The sequence below is a fragment of the Cyprinodon tularosa genome, unplaced genomic scaffold (genome assembly GCF_016077235.1).
Source record: "Cyprinodon tularosa strain WSP-4 unplaced genomic scaffold, ASM1607723v1 ctg771, whole genome shotgun sequence".
Taxonomy (NCBI): domain Eukaryota; kingdom Metazoa; phylum Chordata; class Actinopteri; order Cyprinodontiformes; family Cyprinodontidae; genus Cyprinodon; species Cyprinodon tularosa.
The window spans coordinates 468735-493046 of record NW_024039531.1 but is presented as its reverse complement, the minus strand read 5'-3'; the positions used below and the strand labels follow the sequence as shown (position 1 = coordinate 493046).

Here is a 24312-nt window from a genome sequence, read left to right as displayed (position 1 = left end):
CACTGTTGAGGCACGTAAAGCTTTCAATCCTTCCAATAAAAATATTTATACTGTAGGGTATTAATTGTGAATTTGCTTAAGCAAACTCTAGAATGCTTTCCTTGACTCCTACAATATAATAGAATCATTCTGGCTGCTGATGCTTTCATTGTGGTTTTTACAGGAAATATGACATTTTTTGGTCAACATTACGGCAAGCCATAGAATTGTATTGTGAACAGTGCTCAAAGCTACAAGGAAACTATTCTGTTGTGTATAAACTAAAGTGTCATCCAAAAGCACATCGTCTGTATTTTTTTGATTTTCTTTCTCACTTGTTAGCTTTTATTACATGTTGCCAGCTAAAAACTACGAGCCTGAATGAATTATACTTGAGTTAAAATAAAAAGCACAGTCCCAAGTACTGCATATTTTTTATGTAATTCTAAGCAAAGTCTGTATGCCTAAAGCTGATGAATGGTTTCAAACGCCCGTGAACCCCCTGCATTTTCTTTCACACAGTCCTCTCCTTATGTTAGACTTGGTTATTAATATATGTTGTTAAGAGTGTTGTTTACATGTATGGCTGTTGCACTTGGGTTTCCATTCACAATGGAACATTTTAAGCAATCCCCCCCCTCTTGTTGTCCTCTGTGGACGTACAGGTGTCTTTGTGATGATGAGTTCACCAGTGTTTCCTTTCTTTCTCATGATTTACCAAACTGTGGATTTTGCCACACCTAATAGTTTATTAATGACTTTAAATTAACAGCCAGTGCAGATCTGTGACTTCCGCTCTGCTTCCTTTACATTTAAAAAAAAGAGCCTTTTTGTTGTTGCAGGTTTTTTACTTTTCATTATTTCACCCAGTAAATGGGGAATAATGTTTGAATTCGCGTGAGAAACACATTGATTGAATATAATGCAGAACTGCTTTCAGACTGTTAGCAGAGACCCTGCTGCTCTCAAACCAGAGGGGGAACTTTATTGAACATACTCATACCCCTTGTGGAACCTGCAATAAAACTCTGTGTATCCCACCCATAGCCCTCCTTTCCCATGGATAGCTCCAGCGGTGCCACATTTGAGAAATCACCTGGCAATAGGTATACATTCTTTAAACTCAAAGTTTGGGGTTGAGTACAGCTGCTTCAAAGAACAGGCTATCTGCACCTTTTTCTTTCTGATTTTTACGGGAGAAACCTGGCACAGATAAATCCAGCAGAGGCACAATCAAAACAGCTCCCATCCATGAGCTGCAGGTGTAAGAACAAGCTAGAAACATCTGGTAGGTTTTTCCCAAAAATGACACACCTAGTCCTCCTGGCTAGTGATCAACTCTAAGCATCAGTGTAAAGCCCTTATTATCCCTAGAACAGAGATAAACAGAGGTACCAGGTCTTGCAATGAAAGGAAGTGTTTCTAGCTAAACATTTTGACTGTGTCCTAACATCTGCCCTAACCACCATAGAGCACAATATAGTGGTTACGTCATTTTAAATAAGGCCGAATGTCTAGTGAATGAAAACATAGTGGACTTCACATTTCCCATGATGCAGCTTCAAAAGTACTGATCATCCATGGTCACTAGACAAGCAGACATATCACTGAACACTTTGCAAGAGCTCTCCTTGCAAAGCATCATGGGATTAGTTTTGGGGGCGAGAATAAAAATGGCACATGTACCATGCTGGGAGCAGGAGTCACGTGAACAACGGAGAGCGGAAAGTAGTGGTCATCTGTCTGAACGTTCAGTTACCTGAGTTCACTATAAAGTCCACTATATAGTCCCTGCTCTATATTGTGATTGAGGGGTTAGGGGTTAGGGCGGACGTTCGGACAGAGCCTTTGTTTTTGGTGATTCATTGTGTGCCACACAGCAAGCTCTGCTAGCCATTAGCTATTGGTCTAAATAGCTAACACTTCAGGCATACCCAAGGGCCCATAAGAGGCTAAACAGTTTGTCCCTCAGGCATCATCAAATTATTTGAATCCATTATCTAAAAGGGTATTTATTTCTGTTTAGGCAAATTATTAGATAAATATGTTTTATTTACCTATTGCATTGTTAATTGGTTTTAACACATTCCAAAATTTTTCAAGATAAAGTTCTTCTTCTCAACCATTAAAAGTCCTGCAGAACTGGGATTTTTTCAATGGTTTCAATCATTTTCATTTGTCTTTTCTCTAAGTGTACATAGTGGCTCTTCAAATACAATGAGTTTTACTAGCTTAGATAAGAGACCTTGAGTTTGTTTTTATCTTTGTCAATAGGTTGATATGTTTTAAACAGAAGTTTTTTTTCTGAATATAATCAATAGTCATGCAGAGTTAACTGTTTAACAGAGATTTTAGCTTGAATCACACTTTAATTGGTTTTAACATTTGTTTGCTTTTGTATTTGTTTACAGAACAGCACATGATATTCTGAAAGTCTTTTGACTAACTAGAAATTGTTTGAATTCATAAAATCACATGTTATTATGGTGTACATTTGCTTGCCATTGAAAACCACCTAAAGTTACTGCTAACGTATCCAGATCTCACACTTTTGAGAGTTTTGTTTGTGAAAATTGGTGTGCTAAATTAGTTAAAACTAACAGGAGTTTGTGGCTTGGCAACCTAGATAAAAGCCTGTCTTGCCCCCAGTTTTGTTTTATGTTAAAAATAAATAAACGGTTACATTTAATATCAATTAACTCCACTTTCAAACAGCCGAATCAAAATTAGAAGTTTGGTTTTTCTGCCTTTTTCTGATGAAAGCCTGAATGTCCATCTCTATTATCAAAAAAAAAACTAAACTCTGTCCTTAGGAACAGCATTGAACAAGGGTTAACTTGTTTGTCTTGTCATATTTTGATAGAAAAGGGATCCTCAGTTCTCATTACAATCCTATAAACCTAAAGTCCATCAGATTTTTTTAATGTTTTTAACAAATACTTTTTCCAAGGCGGATTTGCTAAGAAATGCATTAATTCTCAGAACAAAAGACATATATAAATCCAAGAAAATGTGTATATATATGTAACATTTTCTTGTGGTGGTAATCACACTTGGTTGAAGAAATTCATCTGCAATGCCATTAGTCATTAAATATATTTCAGAAAAACGGGAAGGGGGTGCCAACTTTGTTGAAATAGCATAATTTCATTGAAAAGCTCTGATAGGGAATTTGCTTAATTAAGTAGTAATGTGTTTTCTTAATAAGAAAACAGGCTACAAGAAGTTATATGTGGTCCTGAGAAGGAAGCATTTGCTGCTCTGCTTTAATAATCGGAATGGTTACCAGGCCATTTTTTTCTACTCTGTGGCTATAGCCTTTTAAGAAGGCTGTAAATCTTCATCATTGGGGAACCACATAGTACACACTCTGCCGCCTTTTATGTGTGCTGCGGTATCTGAAGCAGAAAGTCTGTCCCATAGTCTCCATGAAAAATTCTGACATTATTGACTGGATCTTTGTGGTATGATGCATCAGCATATACTTTTCACAAAAAGTGCAATATTGCTTCAAATTACCACTACAGGGCTTCCAGCAATAGTTTAACCAAATATGATCATTTCCTATTGGGAACTATGAAGCTATGCTAGTACTGTAAACTGTGTTTTCAAGCAAAAACTTTTAAATACATGCAAAATCAGTTTGAGTTTGTAATTAAAGTGATATTGGCAGACCTTTTTCATATATGGTTGTAATAAATGTGGAGTTGCAACAAGAAATGGAAATGCTTATAATGATTTATGCACATTGAAAGCAGCAGCTTCAAAGTAATAAAAAATCATTAATTTGTAGCCTGTTTAATTTTTGTCAATTTTCCCACTACTGTTACGAGTCAATCAATCCAACTTATCGAACCTGTTGTTGCTGTGTTATCTTTTCCTGCTCCCAGGTGATTAATTGAAGCATCCAATTAGATTAAAATCTACTCACTTTCACGTTCATATTTGTCTTAAAGACAGAATGGTGTGCACATGGAAAAGTATAACAAACAAAATATATCTCGAGGACTTTTTCTTTATAATTTTCAGAAATTATCACCGACGGAGACTATTGTAACTTAAACACCTACCATAATGTCATGCTGGTGTTCTCTTGAATGTATAATTTAAAGAGAACACCCATCATTTGTTCCAGTAGTTTTCTGGTGTTTGTTCATATTGAAACTTTCTACCTTTAGTAAAGGAAGAAAACACTGAAAAGGGCTATTGTCTTGATGTTACTAATGTGCCTTCAATTACTGTTTGTTTGTGTTGCTGGGTTGAGTATCAGATAAAGACAACAATAAGCTTTACAAATTTTTGCTGGAGGGGAGTTTTTTCCTGTTGCCATATGACATCAAAACATTACTATGAATGTTTTTTACTGTGTACAACAGATATTCACACAGTTGTAACCAAGGGATCATCACTGTGTGAATATATGGGTATTGTATAGCCATGCTTTCCTTGTTTTTGGGGTTATACGGTATAAATGATTAGAAATAAGGTTAGGACAGACTTAAAAACATGATTTACCACTACTACAGCTGAAATAATTGTATGATGGTTGTGGTTTAATATCATTAGTTGCAAATCTTCTAGAGCAGGGGTGCTCAAGTCCAGTCCTCAAGAGCTACCATCCTGTACCTTTTAGATGCATCTCTTCTCTAACACACCTGGATGGAAAGGCTCAATCCCCTCATTTAGCCCAGCTGAGGCATGGTAAAGAGCTACTCATTTGATTCAGATGTGTTAAAAATGGGGTGCATCAAAAAATTGCAGGAAAGTAGCTCTTGAGGACTGGACTTGGGTACCCCTGTTCTAGAGTTATCAGTTATTATTTGATTAATGAAAAATATGTTTAGCTTTAAGGATAAGTAAAAACATTTCTACAAACAAACTTTATTGCTTAGTTGTAGCTTAAGTGTTAATAGCCTATGTAAAAACAGTATTTGTACATACAACTTTCGTTTTTGATAAAGCTTATAGTTAGAATGGTTGAGGTTTTCCTTAGGTGTGGCTGTGTAATTGTGTATTATTAGGTCAACCACTAACTTTGTGTTGTCTCTGCTTTTTCTAGTCACAGTTGCTTCATCTGGGCTGGTGCTCTGTTTAGCTATGGCACCTGGAGGGAGATATCACATACCTATTGGCTATACCTTTACTGTGACTAACAGTAACAGTGAAAGACTGAAAGACTAACAGTGAAATTGCAGTCAGCTGGGGTTTATTTAGATAGAAAACTTTTAACGTGTCAGACTGTATGATTGCCCTGTGATGGACTGGCAACCTGTCCACTCTCGCCCATAGACAGCTGGTGACAGAAAATGGATGGATGGATGCATGACTGTATGATTTGATTTAATTTTTGCTTCAAAGTGGCTCTAAGATGACATGCATTGTAAATTTGCATTATAAAAATAAACTGAATTGAATTGAAGATATGGCTTGCAAACTGAAATATATTTTGATTTGTTTTATTCTAAACCAAGCAAAAAAAGTTTGCAGAAAATCAGCACTGAGGCTGTCATAACAATACGGTCACAGATGAGCACAGAGGATTAAATCGTTTACACAATAGACATGTATGATCTTTGGCACTCTCCACTTCCAAACACCTCACCACTAAAGCAATGTGTTACCTCTGGGTCTAATTTGATTGACTGTGAAATTATCAAGTGTCTTATTGTTGCTACCAAGTACACGTATCTGACTCTCAACCAACATATCCATTTCTGTCTCAATTTCGATGCATTTTTTCTCGCTTTCTGGGTTCTGTTGGTATGGCTTAAATAATACTGATCTGCTGGCTTATTTAAATACACAAAGACACTCATGCTGTGCTTTGCACAAACCGCATATGGTTGAATGGGGTCATGTAGAGGGCTGAGGTAGAGCCTTGAATGCCCACAAATGATTTATCAAGAAAGCTTGCTTGTGTTTGCTGTTTTTTTAGTACACAGTTTTATGAATCTGAAAATATCTTTTAGTAATGGCCCATGGAAACTTTGATAAATGACACCCCTGGCCACTGTGCTAAGAATGTTCATCCTGATGCCTCTCTTATTGGGCAAGTTCTTACTTGATGTGATTCTTTTACATGATAGTTTACATGATATGCCAGGTTGAGGAGGCAGCAGTCTAAGCAGAGATGCCCAGACTTCCTTATCCACACACACTTCCTCCACCCCCTCTGAGGGAACCCAAAGGGGACAGACCAGCTAAGAGAAATAGTCCCTCAGCTGACTCCTTTCAACATGGAGAAGAAAAGACTCTACTCCAAGCTCCTAACGGGTAACTGAGCTCCTCACCCAATTTCTAAGGGTGCACCCAGCCACCCTCTGACGGAAACTCATTTCGGCCTCTTGTATTCGCCATCTCGTCCTTTCGATCATTATCCAGATCTTATAACCACAAGTGAGGGTGGGAATGTAGATCAAGAGCTTTGCCCCAGACTCAGCTCCCTCTTCACTATGACAGTCCGATACAGCGACCTCATCACTGCTGACGCCGCACCGATCCGTCTAACGATCTCACTCTCCATTCGTCCCTCACTAGTGAACACTTGACCTATGGCAGAATATTCCCTCTTAAGATAGTTTAATAAAAAAATCAGACATTTATCGGCAAAAAGAAATAAGAAATACAAAGATGTATACATTTTATTTTTAATTGCTCTGCAAGAGACTCTGTTTATAGATACTTGTTTCACTGCTGCTCCTCTACAAACATTCTTATTCTGCATTCTGAATTTGTCCATATGGATTACATATAACATATACATATATTACTTTACGTATAATAATAGTGGTGTATCATTTAGACATCTTAAATTCAAAAGATAGATTTCTGCCATTAAAAATATTAGCCAAATCAGATATAAACCTTCAGTAAATAAATATATATATATATAAAAAAAAAAAAAAAAAAACAGTTTTCTCACCCCTCATGGGGTGGTATGTGTCATCCTCAAGCTTGGGTCCTCTGCCAGAGGCCTGGGAGTTTTGAGGGTTATGTGCAGTATCTTATATATATATATATATATATGTATATATATATATATATATATATATATATATATATATATATATATATATATATAATGGACATTCTGCACCAGGAATGGTGCAGAATGGAGACAGCAAATTAAAATATAGGTGGGAATATCATGCTAATTTGGTGTCTGTTGATACTCTGGCTTTACATGTTGATTAGTTACGTTACTGATTTAACCAAAGATTACCATTTTTCAGGGTTTTTGCAGAAACCTTCAGAATTGTTCTTTGACAAAGCTTCCCAGGGCACTCAATCAAAATCAGAAACATTTACAGGGATTTATAAATCTAGATGGTTTTTGGGGGTACAATGAGATTTAAGGCACAGTTAGTTTTCCCATTGGGTTATATAGCTTTTTAGTTATTTTCATTAAAAAAGCATACATTGAAAGTATTTGCTATTTTCTCAGCCTACCTTTGCCTCATAGTAAAAGAGTTTCATTGGCCAAAAGATTTTACCTTGAAAAAAAATAAAAATATAAAAACTGTGTACTGGTTTGCTTACAGTTTAAATGGAGCATAACAGAAAGTTTCCATCTCTATCTTCTCCATCATATTTATTTGTTCCATCCATGTATGTAAACAACACTGTCCACCAGTTGAGATACACAGACTTTTGTTTTAAACTCCTTTTTCCTCTCTCAATTCCCCATTCTCCTTTCATCTTTCCAACATGTAACTTTTAACTCTAAATCTCCCTAATGCTGATGCACATGAGAAATCCAGTTCATATATACATACTTTCCCTTCAGATAAGCTCTAATGACCAGACAGCTTTTGTTACAGTGCATACTCACATTGTTTTAACTTTGCTTGTATTATTTGGAAGCAAACAGTGTGAAGGAACATGGAATCATGCAGGTGTGGGAGCATTTTATAGGTCATAGCTATCCAAACAGTGGGCACTTCACATTAAGGATTCAGACAGGGGAACACTAATAGAAAAAAATCTTAGGGCAGTAAATAGTGTTTCTTTTAAGTATTGTTTTAGATAAATGACTTTTTATGACTTTGAGGGATAAAGCCTAATTAAATTAAACAAATTGCTCATACAGCAAGTTGCTCCAAGGCACCACATGATAATACTGTCTGTTTCAGTCCCACATTTATCAAAATATATAAATAATTTGAGTGCACAGCAATTAAGATAAAGTTAATGGAGTTAAAACTAATTAAGAGATGATAACTGACATGTCTGTTGTACCTATTAAGGCATAATATACTGCCTCATACTTATCTACTTCTGCACCAGAATGCTGGCTGATAATCAGACCTTTACAAGCAATTAGTGTTTATTTGAGAGTACTAAACTTTCTGGTGAGTTTGATGGTTGCTTTGTAAGGCTGCTGAAGGCCTCTACAGAATAACTTTTTCTTAATCGTGGTTCCAAGCAAGAGCTTTGTGTAGTCGCTCCAGTGAGATCTGGGTGTGCACTGAGGTCTCTTTCCTGGAGGTAATTCACAACAAACAGAGGCATCCAGGTGGCATCCAAAGCAGAGATCGGACCTATCTCAGCTATGTCTCTGAAATCTGATGCACCACTGTCCCAGTTCAGAGAAGGGAATTTCCACCCCTTGGATCTTTGACAATTTTTGGCAGTGTTGATTAATATCTCATGGTCTTGGATGTGGGCTTTGATGTAGGTGGACTAGTAACTACAGAATCTTTTCTTAATTCTCAGAGCCTTCAATAAGCAATACCATATTATAAAAAAAAAAAAAACTTTAAACCAGCCTTTCTGTCTCTTCCCAATTCTCAATCATCAATAAACTAAGGTCCTGACCTTTAAAGACTTCAAATAAGAAGTGCTAAATTTCACGGGCACAAAACCAACTAAAAAATGCACATGCAATAGGTGTGGGTTTTGAGGTTAATCTTCAAAGTTGAACCACCATTTTTAAATGAATAAATTGCATGTTTGGGAACATGTTTAAATATGTAAACTTGATTTTCACAAATATTTGGCACAGACAGGACACTGCCTGCAGAGCAGAAGACACTGTTTTTGCTGCCAGAGCTTTTGTACTGATGGACCATAACTGTTGCTAGAGGGGAATGTGTAAGAGTTTGTGTGCAACTCCAATCTCCTCTACTTGCCTTAGAGACCAAGAGGTATGCATTTCCAAAAGAGAGTGAAGACTAGGAGGATAGACTGAGTGATCGTGGTGTAGAAATGCACCATCATTATCTTGGTCAGTCTGAACATTTTCAGCTTTTACTGAAAGTACCTAATATCTTGGGCCTTCCTGGGGTAGAAGGTGATGTTCAACTCCTATTTGAGGTCTTCAGCAATGAAGGGACCCAGGAAGAGGAAGGAGTCCACAGTGGGGACCGGAAGGTCACGCAATATGAAAGAGGTGGGTTGGGCTGTTCTCTTTCTTAAATCAACAACCAGCTCCAATGTTTCCAGGGTATTGAGTTCAGTACAGTTACAGCTTGAATTAAATGTATCTATATTTTATTATTTATTAACTCTATATCTTAAAAAATAAACTGATTAAAGAATATCCAGATTAAAGAATATCGTAACGACACTGACACAAAGCCCTGTGAAAATTTATTTTTATTCTGAAAACATAAGCTTCCGCTTCTCACAGGTCCACACAACACATTCCCTAAGCTTCCTGCCTCTAACTCCCAGAACCCCCCACTCCTGGTCCTCATGCACTGCCGGTCTCCCGCCCACTTGACAGACAAAACCACACATGGGCGGAAGTCAGTAGAGGCATACAGAAACAGGTTATCCAAACTAATATGGGCAACAATAGGAACATTACACATAACATGAACCCCAAAACAGAACAATAACATTACAATCATTACAGTATTTTTTTAAGCACCAAGGCAAACCTTCTTACTTTGGCCAATTTACTTAATTTGTTAATTTGTGAGCGCAGCATGCACTGGATGAAAGAGTGAGGCCATGTCTTTCACTGCCTCTGTTATTATAAACATGGTTGGGTCAAACTGTATTATTTATTGGTCCGAGCTGTCCCGGCTGGGTTTTAAATGGGCATAATTCCACCACCGGAATGGTGGTGCTGAAAGCAGAGCTGAAGTCTACAACAGGAATCTGGTTTTATTAACATGAAAAAAAGCAGCTCGAACCAAGGAGGCAAAAATGATGGAGGATGGCAGGTTGGAATTTTTAATTTTGATTACTGGTAGTATTGGACTAATGACATGGTGACCAGCTGTTAAATTAGGATGATCTGGATATGAAGAGGGTTTTCAGGTGGTGAAAATGTACGAAGTTAGCTTAATAAAAAAACTAGTTGCTTTTTTTTAGGAGTCATTTATGGTTCTTTATATGTTTGAACCATAAGGATTTATTGGACCAGAATAGCACAAAACTTGGATGAGAAACAGCGACTACTGAAAGGAGGGAAAGAATGAATAAACTAGAATTTGGGCTTGGACTGCAGTTACTCTGTTGTTGTATTTGATGCCTTGGCAGGGGCTGGTTCCCGACTAATGTAGCGTGATACATTGCCTACTGAAAGCAGGGCCAAGGGTTCCTTCCTTGGCATGTTTATCTGGGTTGGAGCTTAATTGGACAGCTGGACCCATTTCCTCACATATTTCCACAAAAAAGGATGCTCTAAGCTTCTCTTTTCTCCTGCTCTCCACTCTTTTAGTAGAACTGAATGCTTTTTTGATTCTCTCACAGCACTGACTTGGCATTCCTGCAAAAGAGTACTTACTATCACTTCTCTAATCAGAGATTGAAAGATGGATATGTGTTGCTTCTCTGTTCCCCCTCAGGAAATAGCCTTTCTCACTCAACTGTGACAAGCTTAGTAGTAGTGATACTTTACCAAAACAGGTCATACAATAATAACCCTCTTCTTTTTTTGCATGATGAATGGGTGACAGGATGTCCTCACAAAAGGGGCAACAGAGCCTATAGTCACTGAGTGCCCTATATATTCTGCATATGCCACAGCATCTTTCATTTTGAAAAATTATTTCCTAAGAGACAATTGTGAACTAAAATGTGTCTTAAGACATGGCGTAACAAATATTTTATGTTTGATGTTAAATATACGTAAATGCAGGTAATACCAGTAATAATTATTAAACTGTGTCCAAAAAGGTTCAAAATGTTACCCACTAATCACAAACTGAAAGACAACATCATTAAAAAGGTAAATAACAGCTGAAAAAAGACAAAAATGTTGTCAAAAAGTTTTGTGTTGTATCGAACAGAAAAAGTTAGAAAAACAGGGGAAGTCACACATGAGCCCATTATAAAGTATATTTCAAGCACATATGACTGAAAGTCTGTTGCGAATGAATGATCTGTTAGCTAAGTTGATTTTAACACAAAATAAAAATTTTGATACTATTTCCTCAACGGAAAAATGTCTGTATTACAATACAAATATACACATAAAATGATAATTGCTTGTAGTATTATGTCTGATCACTTCTGACTATTATAAAATACATTTTTAAATGAAAGTCTATCAGCATTGTTGTGCAAGTTTGCCAGAAGTTTATGTATATATTAAATATCTAGAACTGGTATTAAAATGCCCTTGCTTTCATAAGTATGTTACTCATTAATCACCTGTTGAGACCGTTATCAGATACTTTTTGATCTCCCCCTTCACTCTGGAACAGCAGGACGCTGCTTAAAATTTTAATTGAGGCTCGGATCTCCTAGCATTGAAGCAAGCAGAAAGAAACTAGTGCCTTCATTGGAAAACACATAAAAATCTGATTCAATTTTATTTGTTAAACACTTAAAACAACCACAGCTGACCAAAGTGCTGTACAGAAATAAATAAATAAAACAAAACATAAAACAGTACAGAAAAAATCTGCCACTCTCAGTGAGACAAAGCCTCTAATGGGGTCTATGAAACAGGGCAGGTCGGGGGTGATCTGCTGGATGCTGATTGACAGAACATGCTAAAAGATTTAACTTACAATGGACAGAAATGAAGGAGGTTTTCCTCACGAGACTTAGGCGAGAGAGGAAAAAGCGATGATTCAGTCAGAACAGTCATCTTGTACTAAACCCTTGCTGTGGTTTCTGGACTTTATTATTTCATACACCCCACAACGGCTATTTTCACAGGTTGCAGTAATGTGATTTATGTGTTTCAACATTTTTAGTGTGTCATGCTATGTTTGAATTTAACTGCACCATTGAGCTGCCACTGGAGCCTAATGTATCAGATATATTTTGTCCCAAATTATATTTCACAGTTGAAGGAAGTTTATATACCTTAGTCGCTGTGTCCTTGGCAAGACACTTCACCTTACTAAGGTACTGACTGATTGTAGTGTAATTGATAAAAATTATTGGAGTTATCATAAATTATTGTATATGTCGTTATGTAATTTTTTATATATAATTTTATCCCTATACAAGATATCATATATATCAGTAGCAGTAGCTACTGCAGATCCGCAGATCCGCTGTTTTAATAAATGCTTTTTAAGTAATCCCACTGTCTGTCTTCCCTTGAATACTTGGTTCTCTGTTCTGATCCTTGACAAATATCAAGCAGTCAGGTGTATTTCTATACATTTTTAATCTGGGACTGCTCTCACCGAATCTGATCAGGGAAAGAAGTTAAGCAGAACTTTTTGTGCTGATGAGTTGAAGCGACACCTAATGCCGGCCTAGTGACATTTGGTTTTAGCCAATCAAATTAAATAGCAGCAGTAAAAACGCAATAGTTTATGGTTTTACAATCTTGCTGGTCTTTTAAAGATGAAATGGATTGTGGAAAAAAACGATTTGATAGCAGCAGATACGTCCTTCTGCGCTGCCAGGTTTATTTTCCGTTGCATGAGGGCGTAGCACAGCTACATGTCCCTACTTAAACAATAATACTGCTACAGGACTGGTTTACCCATTCTGGGTCACACTCAAATAATCTAAGCTGAAGCAGTCACTTAGGGGTCACCAACCTTTATTAGACTTAGAACTACTATATGGCTACTGAGTCTTAGGAAGGTCTACCCACATTGACCCATGAACTGGAGGAATCATATTTTTACTGCTTCTCTTAATTTTCTTTTAGATATTATCATTTTGAAATCTCTATAAATTATTATAATGAGTAATATGATGAAATGCTCTATAAAATATTAAAGACCCTTTGGTGCCCTCTGGTACAGCTTTGGTATCCCCTGCAGTAAACGATAGATTCTTCTGTGTTTTTAAACTCACAAATACTCTGAGAATTCAGCTTGCAGGCAAGGTTAATCTGGACTCATATATCGTTAAATAGGGCTAAACACAGTAACCATTTTGTATGGAGGATGCAAACAAATTAAAAATGATAAACAAAAATTAGGGAAACCCATTTTATTTCATATGAAGCGTTGTATATTTATAATATTAAACACATTACCGACCTTTACTAAAAAACTCTGAGAATTTTGTTTAACTTGAATGTAGATCAAGTTAAAATTAACATCAAAAGAAATTAGTTTTCCATATATATATATATATATATATATTTATAGTTAAACTTCATTACACATTAAGGGAAGTTTAAGGGTTTACTGAAAATCAATGTATGTCAACGGGAACCAACACATAGTCCTCACTACAGCAATACAGCAAGACGAGAACAGGTGGTAGATGATTCCATGAGGATCCTCCATTTGTCAGACTGACCTGTTCTTGAAAGGAAAAGTCTATAAACTATTTATAAGGCCCAGTATAATTATACTGGTTCCATATAAAGCTTATAAAGTCCTAAACTTACTCATTAGGTTGTGCCAGATATTTCTATGCTCCTGGAAACCACAGAGTGGAGTGTTGGAGCTCTAAGTTGTCCTCAATCTTTTCAGATCAAAGCCTTGTCAGAAGTTTAATCCTCTGAGTTCAGTATTAGTTTTAATGAATCCTGACCTGTAACCCTCAATGAGGTTTAACCCACTGACAATGGCACATAAAACACAACTAGAATGGAATGGTTTTTAAAATCTTTGGTTAAGTCATATATAACCAGATTTGAATATTAAGGGCCACATTTAAAATAGATCATTTTCTACTGAATATAGGAAAATCAAAGAAAACCTCTAAATCACAGTTTATAGAGTAAGTTTGTAACTGGGGCAAAGGCTTAATACTTCACTAGCAGGATATTATGTAAAGAAAAGTTATTTGTTTCATATGCTACTCTTCTGTTGGCACAAGCAGTAATGAAGCTAAAAGTGCTTTTAGTCTGTCAGAAGAGTTTTTGTCTTAAAGAGGTTATTGTTGTCTCTTGCCAGAAGGTATAGCATTACACAATGGGTGATAGTTCTTTGTCTCTTTTTGTCCTCTCAACCTTTTCTTTCTTTAACTACTAATAAGACCTAGTTTGTCAAATAGAAGCTCTAAAACCTTGAAATAATCTCTAAATGAATAATTAATAGTTTCAGATAAATGAGCTTGGTGACTATAAGGTGTCACCACTTGCAGCAGCATTTTTAACTTGTTGGTTACACAAATATTTACATAATATGCATTCCGATTCTTTTTCTATGATAGTTTACGGAAAAAACATATTCTCTCTTTTTTTTTTTTATAATGGTGGCTTAGTTTCTTAAGCCTCACAAAATATGAAATTTGTGAGTCATACTGTTTGTTTAAATGTGATTAAATTAAATGGATATAAACTGCAGTTCATATTTTGCTTGTTTCTCTCTTTTATTCTTTTTTTCCCCAATGTTTTACATCAAATTGCTTCATTTTTAAGAGTTATATAAATCATTGGTAAAGTTCACTTTACCAGCATTTCTTGACAGATTTACAAAGCTTCTTAAGCAATATATCATTTGATAAAAATTTTCTTTTTTTTTTTTAGATTTTCAAGGATGTTTACAGAAATATCTTTAGAATTTTACATTTGTCATTTTGTACTGTAATTCAGGATTTTTAAACATGATATTTTTTTAATATATATCATAGTCTGTGTATTGTATCTAAACACATAACTGGCACAAATACAAATTTAACAATTAGTCTGCTTCACTCAGATGGTAGGTTGTTATAAAGTGATTACCACATGCTCTGAAGATAAACATTTCTATCTAATGACTATGTGGAACCAAATAACAGAACAGTAATTCAAAACTGTCACAGTGTTCAAGATGTCCCTACCTATGAAAATATAAACCTGAGGGTATATTAAAGCTATGCTCCGATCCATTTAGAGGTTGTTATGGTTCTCCAGTTTTGGACTTCTTTTTGAGTTTCTTTTTTAATTTTCAGTTATTATGTCATTCTGTTTTTTATGGTCCTTGGTTTCTTTTCAATTTTGTGTTATATTTAACCTGTGTTGCATTTTTTTGTTACTCTCTATTGCCCCTTTGTGCCAGTCTCCTTTCCCCTTCAGTAGCTCCCTTCTAGTTACTTCTATCCAAACCTGCTCCATATCAGCTCATTAGCCCAGTCTTTGTTCTGTCTCCCATATATACACTTCCGGTGCAGTTCCTCATTGCTGGTTTCTCCTCATTGCTTCGATCCTTATGTGTGTTCCCCCCCCGCCATCTCCTGTTTTTATTTTCTCTTTTTTTGGTCTTGGATTTTGTTTCTTTTGCCATTTTTTGTTTAAGTCAGCAAAAACTCATCTCAGTCTCATTCTACTCTGCGTTACGACATCCATCATCTTTGACAGAGGCCTTTACCTTTTTAGATTTACCACATCAAAGATTTAAAGACTAGACATCAAAATAGTGTACATGGGAAGCAAAGAGACACTGTTTATCTTTTCTCTTTGCAGCTGTGATGCAGGTAGCTAGGAAAGCTAAAATATTGATGGATAATGATAAATTCATGTTACCAAATAACTTTCAAAACATTTCTAATCAGACAATTGTCTAATGATTATGGAACAAATTCAGTGCTGTCAATGAGTATAGTTACTGTGTTTCAGATGTAGTTAACAAATAAGTCTGTATATTCTGTGTGGGTTTTTCTTTTGTGTTTGTTTTTCATAAAATCATCTAGTTGCTATGATAAGGGTGTGGCTGCTTCAGTGTTGAGGTGCACTGCTCCCACTAATTTATTTATATTTTTAAGGTTTCTGCTCTGCTTTTGATAAATGTTTTATAAAGCCAGGTTAATTCATCAATTATATGTTGTTTAGTTGGTCATAAATACTGCAGATGTTAGTATATGCTTTTCCTGTGCCTTGTTATCAATGCTCTTCTTTAAATCCTGCCCAAATACAAAAGCAGAATTTTTTAGACTGATTTAAGAAATAACGATTTGATAGTGGTTGTACATTTGGACAAAAAATAAAAAATAAAATAAAAAAAATAAAAAAGCTTGATCAGGCTTAGATTTATTCCTCATTACCTCTAAGAAGCTCATTGCAAAAAATTAGAAATTAAGAATTATAATCTTGGGCTACACAACTTGCACCAGGTGCTAGTAATATAGGTGTAGATGTATACTTAAAATGTTATGTTGCTGGAAGTTTTATCATTATAAGAGGTTCATAGTAAAAGTGTTCATACCCTTTAGGCATTTTTACATCTAGTTATTTTCCAATGATTTAACTTATGCTACTGGAAATGGATGTTTATTTGTTACATAAACCATGTCACGGGTCATCTAAACCATCAACACAGCATGGTGGTTCCATCATTATCTTTGCCATATGAACATAGCTTTTATAATTATTTATGATCAAACCAAATTATACCAAGCTAACATTTAAAGGCAATTGGTTTGGTGTGAATATTTTTATGGGCTGTCACAAGTACAAAGCAATGAAATTAACCCTTTCTGCATTTAACTCATCTCCTTGGGGAGCAGTGGGCTGCCATTGTGTGGCGCCCGGGGAGCGTTGTGGGGTTAAGGGTCTTTGCTCAGGGATCCGGAGTGGCATTCTGTGGGAGTGGGGCGTGAACTCAGAACCTCTCGATTCCAGGCACAATGCCCTAACCACTAGGCCACCACTCACCCAAACACATTGCACATTGTGAAAAAAGTGAAAAAGTGTGTATAAATCTTTGATTGTACTTTACCCTAACCTAAAGTGAATTCACGCCTTAGACCAAAACCTAACCTCAGCTCAAAGAAAATAACTTTACCATGTGGGGGTCAGGTTTTTGGTCCCCATAAGGACATGGGTCCCCATTATGCAACTGTGTAAACAAATTAAAGTCCCCACACTGTATTAAAAAAAGTCCACACACACATCCACACACTCTTAACTGTCCCCAACAAAGCATCAAATCAGATATATAACTTAATAAAAAAAATTATACAAATTTTGCTTAAAATATCACTACCGATTCTGTCTTTCATATTATTATTATTATTATTATTATTTTTTTTTACTGCATTGGTACTAATTTGAATCACCTATAATATTGCAATCTAATTGTAAAATTAAAACACAGTTTCTGGATGGATTAAAAGAGAAATTAGACCTTTTTTTTGGAGGGGAATTTCCGTAATAAACTAATTGAGTTTCTTGTCCTTAGCCTGTGGTTCATTTTGCTGAGCCAAATTGTCTTGCACATTTAAAGAGAGTAGGTGGAGGTCAGGGAGGATCAAACAAAAAAAAGAAGTGGTTGGTATAGGAATAGACCAGGGAATAAAATGATGAACCAGTTTTGCTACTCGAGAGTAAATGGATGAAGAAAAGCTGAAACGGGTATTTGTGTTACCACAGCATTGTAGACATGGTTAGGCTAAAAAAGAAGCTGAAATGGAAACCAGGTTGTGTGTGAAGGAATTGAGGGGCTTATGTGATTTACTTTTCAGGGTGGAATTGAAGTGAGGTGGTTTTGGGGGATTATGTGGAGAGCTAAGTGAACTCTGTAGGTGGGGGATGCAGCTTTCAAAGGGGTATCGATAGATCTGTTGTTGTGCCCACTTCACAGTCCTCATCAACCCCACTTGCAAACATACCACACCTCTTCACAAGCTGAAGAAGTCCGTCCATTCATGGTGCACTCACACACATAAGCTGATGAACTCTGAGATGGTCAGAGTACTCTCGGCTCTCTGCCTACTGAATAAAAGAGTTTAGACATTGCTGAATTGGCCCTTCATAAAGGGGTATTCTCTTTTAAGTACACAACTTCTTTTTGCTCTGCTAAACCCATGCATAGTCAAGGATCTGGGCTTCTTTCTTTGGTTTGGTGTGGTACTAGTATGCACTGTAGGTTGGTAAAATTGAAAGCACCAGCATTAAAATAACTAAATGTAAGTTGTAAATTATAATAAAAAAGAACGTTTAATCTTCAACATGGGGTTAATGTTTTCTATGGAAGAAATTGAAGAACATAAAGAAAAGTGCAAAAGAAAATGAAAGAATGAAAAAGTTTTTTCTTAGAAACATTAGTTTACCATCTAACTGACTGACAAGAATTTTTGTGAAATGTCAGCTCTCTGCTTTTACTAAGCTCCACATAGCAGACATTAGCATAACCACAAGGCCCATCCCATTTCAACAGGATTAGTTCAGCTCTCCTCCCACTGTCTGATGGCTCTTTATGTAGATCGACACAGCCTGTTAGAGGTCTTCGCTATACCATTACTACTAGAGTCATTATCATTCACCACGAGAAGGAATCAGCTTATGGAGACTTGCCTATTTAGCATGAGACTGACATCTCATTTGTAATGGTTTAATAGGGGCTCTCTTTCGGAAACAGAGTAACTGATGAATTCCCAGCTGATCCATCTTTGTGGAAAAGACTGCTCTGGCATTTGATATTAGTATATAATTTTTAAACTGCATGAAAATGTTAAATTAAAATACTTGTATACATCTCTTCTGATAACAAAACATCCCTCTATCTTTTTCTAAAAATGCTTTAAAGGAATAGTACATCCAAAACATGATTAGCCTTCATTTTCTACTCACCCCCATGCTGAACAACACTCTGGAGTACTTTTTTGATATCTCAAATGCATCTGGAGATCTGGGAGGCTTCTTGCTGTCTGCTGACATTCAAATAATGGAGGTCTATGGTGCCCGAGGCAGAAAGGTCCATAAAAGTCCACAAAAAACGTGTCAATATTCCTCCATACTGCTCGTCCAATGTATTCCAAGAGTCGTGAGTGGGTAGCGTCCATAATTTACTCGAAACGAAGTCATTTAGAATGTTTTTAGAGCATAAACAGTAGTGTATAGGATTTCCTAAAAGCGCGTTCCGGGGGTCTACGGAAACCGCGGCAGACCAAGCCAGACGAAAGTGCGCATTCAGCTCGGCAAAGAACTCATGCTCTTCCTCAACAATGAAGTCCTCAGACATTTTTCTTTTTCGTCGTTTCTTTCTTTGCACAGGTAAACAGCACATTTCTTCTTCTACGCTTGCATTATCGCAGAGCAGACGCTGAACGAAAGAGTACTACAGTGTATTTCTTCAGGAATTAGCTAAGTGAAATACAAAATTAGGAGACTGACACTGTCTGTCTCCTAATGTATAATTATTGTTATATATTATTATGATAAATGCATAATTTTGTGCTTCTGTCTGAAAAGGGGTATGAAAAAGTAAAACATATTTAATCATCATACCTCTTTACCTACTTATTGTCTGTAACATCAACAATCTTAGTAGTCCATACTACTCCTCAAATTCATTAAGTGAGCAAATTAATTAGTTTATTTATATATGAGCATGTACACATTCATATGTGGCTACATAAATCTTCCTTCATTCAATTATTACCTATAGCTCACACAACCATAGCATTGCAAAAATATGTCTACAACCATCTACAGTGATGAAGAGTACCGATTGATGTGCACCACTGATCTTTCACACACATCTTTTTAAGAAAACCACTTTCAGCCTTTTAGTCTCATTTTTGAAAATTACTTTGATTCACTGAAGATTTTTATTACATACTTAGACACAGTTTATTGAAATACTCTTTTTATTTAAACATGTAAGAATTTTGAGAATTACCTCCCCCTCTCTGAACAAAATCTTTTTGGTTTCTGTCTGGTATTTCTTGCTGCAAATATTGTGAAGTCTGAAATTCTATCACATCAAAGAATTTAGGGAAGCAGGAATGAACAAATGAATGAATGAACAAATGAGTGAATGAATAAATAAATAAATAGTGGACATAGAGGTTTGAGAGGTGTTCTGTAGGTGTTATCCTAGATTTATTCACAAATTTACATAGCTCAGGTATGGCCAAATTGGTGAACAGTAGAGAATGTGTTGCTTTTCTGAGAACTGCAATGCTTCACATAATTTATTGTAAATGTTTTGATGTGAGACCTTGCAGTCAATAATTACACCTAAAATGTGAATTTCATTTATTCATTCCACCTGTACCCAATCAGTTTTGACTTTAACATCTATATTTCCTTTATAATTTCCAAATTACATGAGCATCATTTTCTTTCCAGGGTTTTTTTTTAAACAGTATTTATTTTTTTTTAGGTTTTTCATCTCTATTGTAATCCTCCAGGAGCTGTTGTGAGTTATAATCTCTACAGAAAATATCTGTGTCATCTGCAAACAAAACAAACTTGAATACTTGTGAAATTTTACATACCGGTATGTCAATAGTATCAGTTTCAGTACTGACACCTGGGGCACACAACAAACATGAAGACTGATATTCACAAATTTTTACATATTGCTGCATGCTGCTTAAATGCTGCTTAAATAGTCATCCACCCCAAAGCCGACCACTATGCAGGATAATATTCTATTTCCTGATTAAGATCATGTGAGCTACCCTGTAAAATATTGTTTCAACAAACAGACCAATTGCAAACATCCTTTTCTCAATGGAGCTGCTAACTTTTTTTTCTTTTAATCTTTGGAAACTTTAGAGGTAAGTAAATAATATATATATATATATATATATATATATATATATATATATATATATATATATATATATATATATATATATATATATATATATATATATATATATATTTCAATCTGAAAAACTCACACAGAGAGAAAAGATAATTAGAAGAATTTATTGATAAGAAGGTATAGTCTTTGGCGCTCAGGCCTCGGCAGGAACATTCATGCTGAATCATGCTTTAACATGCATAAGTAGATGAATGTGAATAGGGATGTTCCCCCTGGCCTGAAACTGGTGGTGGTTTAGTTCGAGCTGGATAACGAGGAGATCTGCTTGAGCTGAATTGTGGGACCAGAGACTGAGGGAGCTGACACCGGGGCTTCACTCGGAGACACAGGATGTAGAGGTCCTGCTTGGTGATGCAGGTACCATGAACGTCCATGATGAGCAAGCATGAAGCGACAGTGGAGAGGAAAAACTCCCCTTTGGGAAGAAACCTCTGGCAGAACCGGGCTCAACATGGTGGTCTTCTGCCGGACCAATTGCAATGAGACGAGGGATGGTGACAACTGGGATTAATACTCTCTGATGAGGTTGGGGTAGAAGTCATGTCATGGAAGACGACTCAACTACGATGGCGGAGGAGGGGATGGAGGTGGGGGAATTGTCGTCTGAATAAAATCTGACATTGCGTTTGCTGGATAGCGGGCTGAGACGGGGATTTGAAGGTGCTTATAAAGTGAAGCAGGATGCTGATTGGGCTTCGTGGTGGAGTAGTTCGAAGCTGAATGACTCGCGTCAGAGACGGATCAGCTTCTGATTGGATGGAGGTAAGCCAGAGTTTCTTCAATTGAACTTCCGCTAGAGCTTCACATATATATATATATATATATATATATATATATATATATATATGGATATATATATACAAGCACACACTGAAAAAAGCAGCACACCTATCTGCATTTCTTATTTACATGGAGTAGCTCAAAGAACCAATTGAAAAATCTATAACATTTTTACTTTTAATAACTCTAAGAACTGGGAATTCAACAATTTGCTGTCCTACTGGTGGGTTTCTAAAATATTTTGACAGTTTTTACAAGAAAAAAAAACATTATTTTTTCGTATGTTTCTGTCGTTTTGTCGTTGTTTTTTATGAGTTTTTGTATAATAAAGTAAGTGCAATTATATTCTTTGTCCATTTATTGTTTTAAGAAAAGGCCAGAATTTGAAAACATGTTACAATAACTACGTAATCTAGTTCCCATTGTCTGTATATGTCTTATCTAGAGTATATTACTGAAGAAGTATATTTTTTCAGACATAGAATGTCAGGTAGTGGGACATTAGAAATGTCTAACTATTAACCTGCTTATAGTCTCTTCATGATAGCAATCTTTTTGTAGGCGAATTGAGGGCAGCAGTTTTACTTCATATATAGATCAAAGGATTAAAATGTAGGTCAGACCTGGCTTGGACCTGAAGATTTTAGGTGTGTGGGTCTTACCACTATGATTGAACATCCGGAGCCGGTCAAAACTAAACTCAATAGTCTCTATGCACTATAATAGCCTCTTTTCTTTGTAGTCCATAGAGCTACAGAAATCTACTCATTTTTACATGATTAAAAAGCACAATCATAAGATATTAACACAAATTCCAAATGAACAGGGGTAAAGCAAATTATGCAACCAGATATTTGTCAAATAACAGTATTAACAGAGTAATCTCAGTGCTCTCTGAACTGGTTTAGTTCTTTTGCACACTTTCTTTAACCCTTTTTTTGTGCTCCCACCCTTTTTTCTAACACTACTCACAGCTTTCCTTTCACTTATGCCATCTTTGCTCACTCTTACTCTTCTCCCACCTACACCACACTTGCAGTTTTTCTCAATCCCCCACCACCACCCGCCTCCCTCTCTCAATCTCTCTCCCCCTCTCTCTCTCCCACCATCTCTATACTCTGACTGTGTTGTTTGCCTCAGCTGTTCTCAGTTGCACTGGGTGCCTTGTGGTGTTGTGACAGAGCTGAGCTGCAGTGAGTGAGACAAAACTTGTTTAAAGGAGCGCTAAGTAGGGTGGGAGACAAAAAGAAGCGCAACCACCAAGGATTTACCAGGCAGATGGGATGAACAGCTGAAACAATTTGGACCAGTTTTACTTTTCCTGGCTAAAGGTGCGACTGAGTAATATCATAAATGTTTTTTTTTTAAGCTGTATTCTTCTAAGAGCCAAAAAGGAAAGATATTTTAAATATATTAAGATCTTTATTTTTTAAATCACATTCACTGTGTAATCAACTCTAATGGACATTTTTTTGTGTGTGTGTAATACAGTTTACTTTTAGAATTCTTGAAAGGATTGTTCCAGAGATAATGGTCCATTACCCAAACTCTGCTTTGCAGGATCCCTCATCCCTCTTGTTTTTAGCAGGACTGTAATTTTGGCTTTGACCTGTGGAAAAGGAAGACATTTTTTTTTTCTTTGCTCTGACAGGACGCAAGACCTGTTATGAGGCAACCTGGACTGACTCACCAGCATTTTTTCATGATTACTGGACAACAGGACTGTTTCTTGCAACGCTACCATTTCCTGTCAAACCAGATCTAAGACTGTCTGACCAGGGGTTGTTTATTTAAAGGACTTATCAGGAGTTCTTGCCCAAGGAGCATGGGGATTCTTCGGGGTACTGTTATACTTCTGTGTTGGTTTGCTGTGTTCAAAACGGAGGCCAACAGCCCCCCGCAAGCAAAGAATAATGTGCCCCGGCTAAAACTCTCCTATAAAGGTAGGTTTTAACTTTCCTTTCTCTGTTTCAGTTCTATCTATTTTCTAAAAACCTATGAACATAATCAAACTTTAAAATCAAACTTAATCAAATGTCATATCTATATACTTTTATCTACATGGTGTGTGTCAAGCATTGATGGAGTGAAATTGCTTTACTAGTCTGGAAAGTAAAAAAAAAAAAAAAAACGGATTTGTGTTTGAAGAATTGATGTTTGGTTTTTTTTTATCAATGATTTCAGCCATTTACAAGTATGTTAAATTAGTTTGTATAACTGAATGTTATTGACAATATTTAAGCTAGAGTTACAATGATAAGCTTGTTGCAGTTTTTAAAATATTTATGTAATGACATAGCAATTAACAGGAAGTAATATCACATATTGATAATTAATTATTTACATCTCTCATCCCAAGAAGAGGTCTGTTTTTGTGGCTGATTGAAATCCCTAAACATGCCAGACGTGCCTGGCTAATGTGTCTCTAAGCTGCTAAACAGTTCATTATTGAAGAGAAGCAATGCCTCCTTCCTGTGGATTCGTCCCTGTTTTGATCAACTGCTGCTGTCTGTGTTTCAATGAAAAAAAAAAGGCAGATATGGATTCCCAGTGGGGGAAGCATCATTTTATCCTTCTCTCTCATTTTTGTTTTATTCTATTTCCCTGAATGTCATCTTTTTCTACTCCATTCGTTCCTGCATAGTAATTACTCTCAGATGAATGGTGAGCGGTCTGCTTCAGCAGATGG

The 24312-nt window shown here is 36.2% G+C and overlaps 1 protein-coding gene across 2 annotated transcripts in view; it reads left to right on the top strand.

The window, feature by feature from the left end:
* The first annotated feature begins 22756 nt into the window (after positions 1 to 22756).
* Positions 22757 to 24312, top strand: part of sema3ab (sema domain, immunoglobulin domain (Ig), short basic domain, secreted, (semaphorin) 3Ab) — a 31858-nt gene continuing 30302 nt past the window's right edge. Inside the window, exons 1-2 of one of the 2 annotated variants that reach the window (XM_038270681.1) lie at positions 22757 to 22954; positions 23184 to 23566. In XM_038270681.1, the coding sequence (XP_038126609.1) occupies positions 23449 to 23566 (118 nt within the window). In that variant the 5' untranslated portion in view covers positions 22757 to 22954; positions 23184 to 23448. Of the gene's footprint in view, positions 23567 to 24312 lie in introns of both variants that reach the window. The other variant, XM_038270680.1, reaches the window with a different exon arrangement.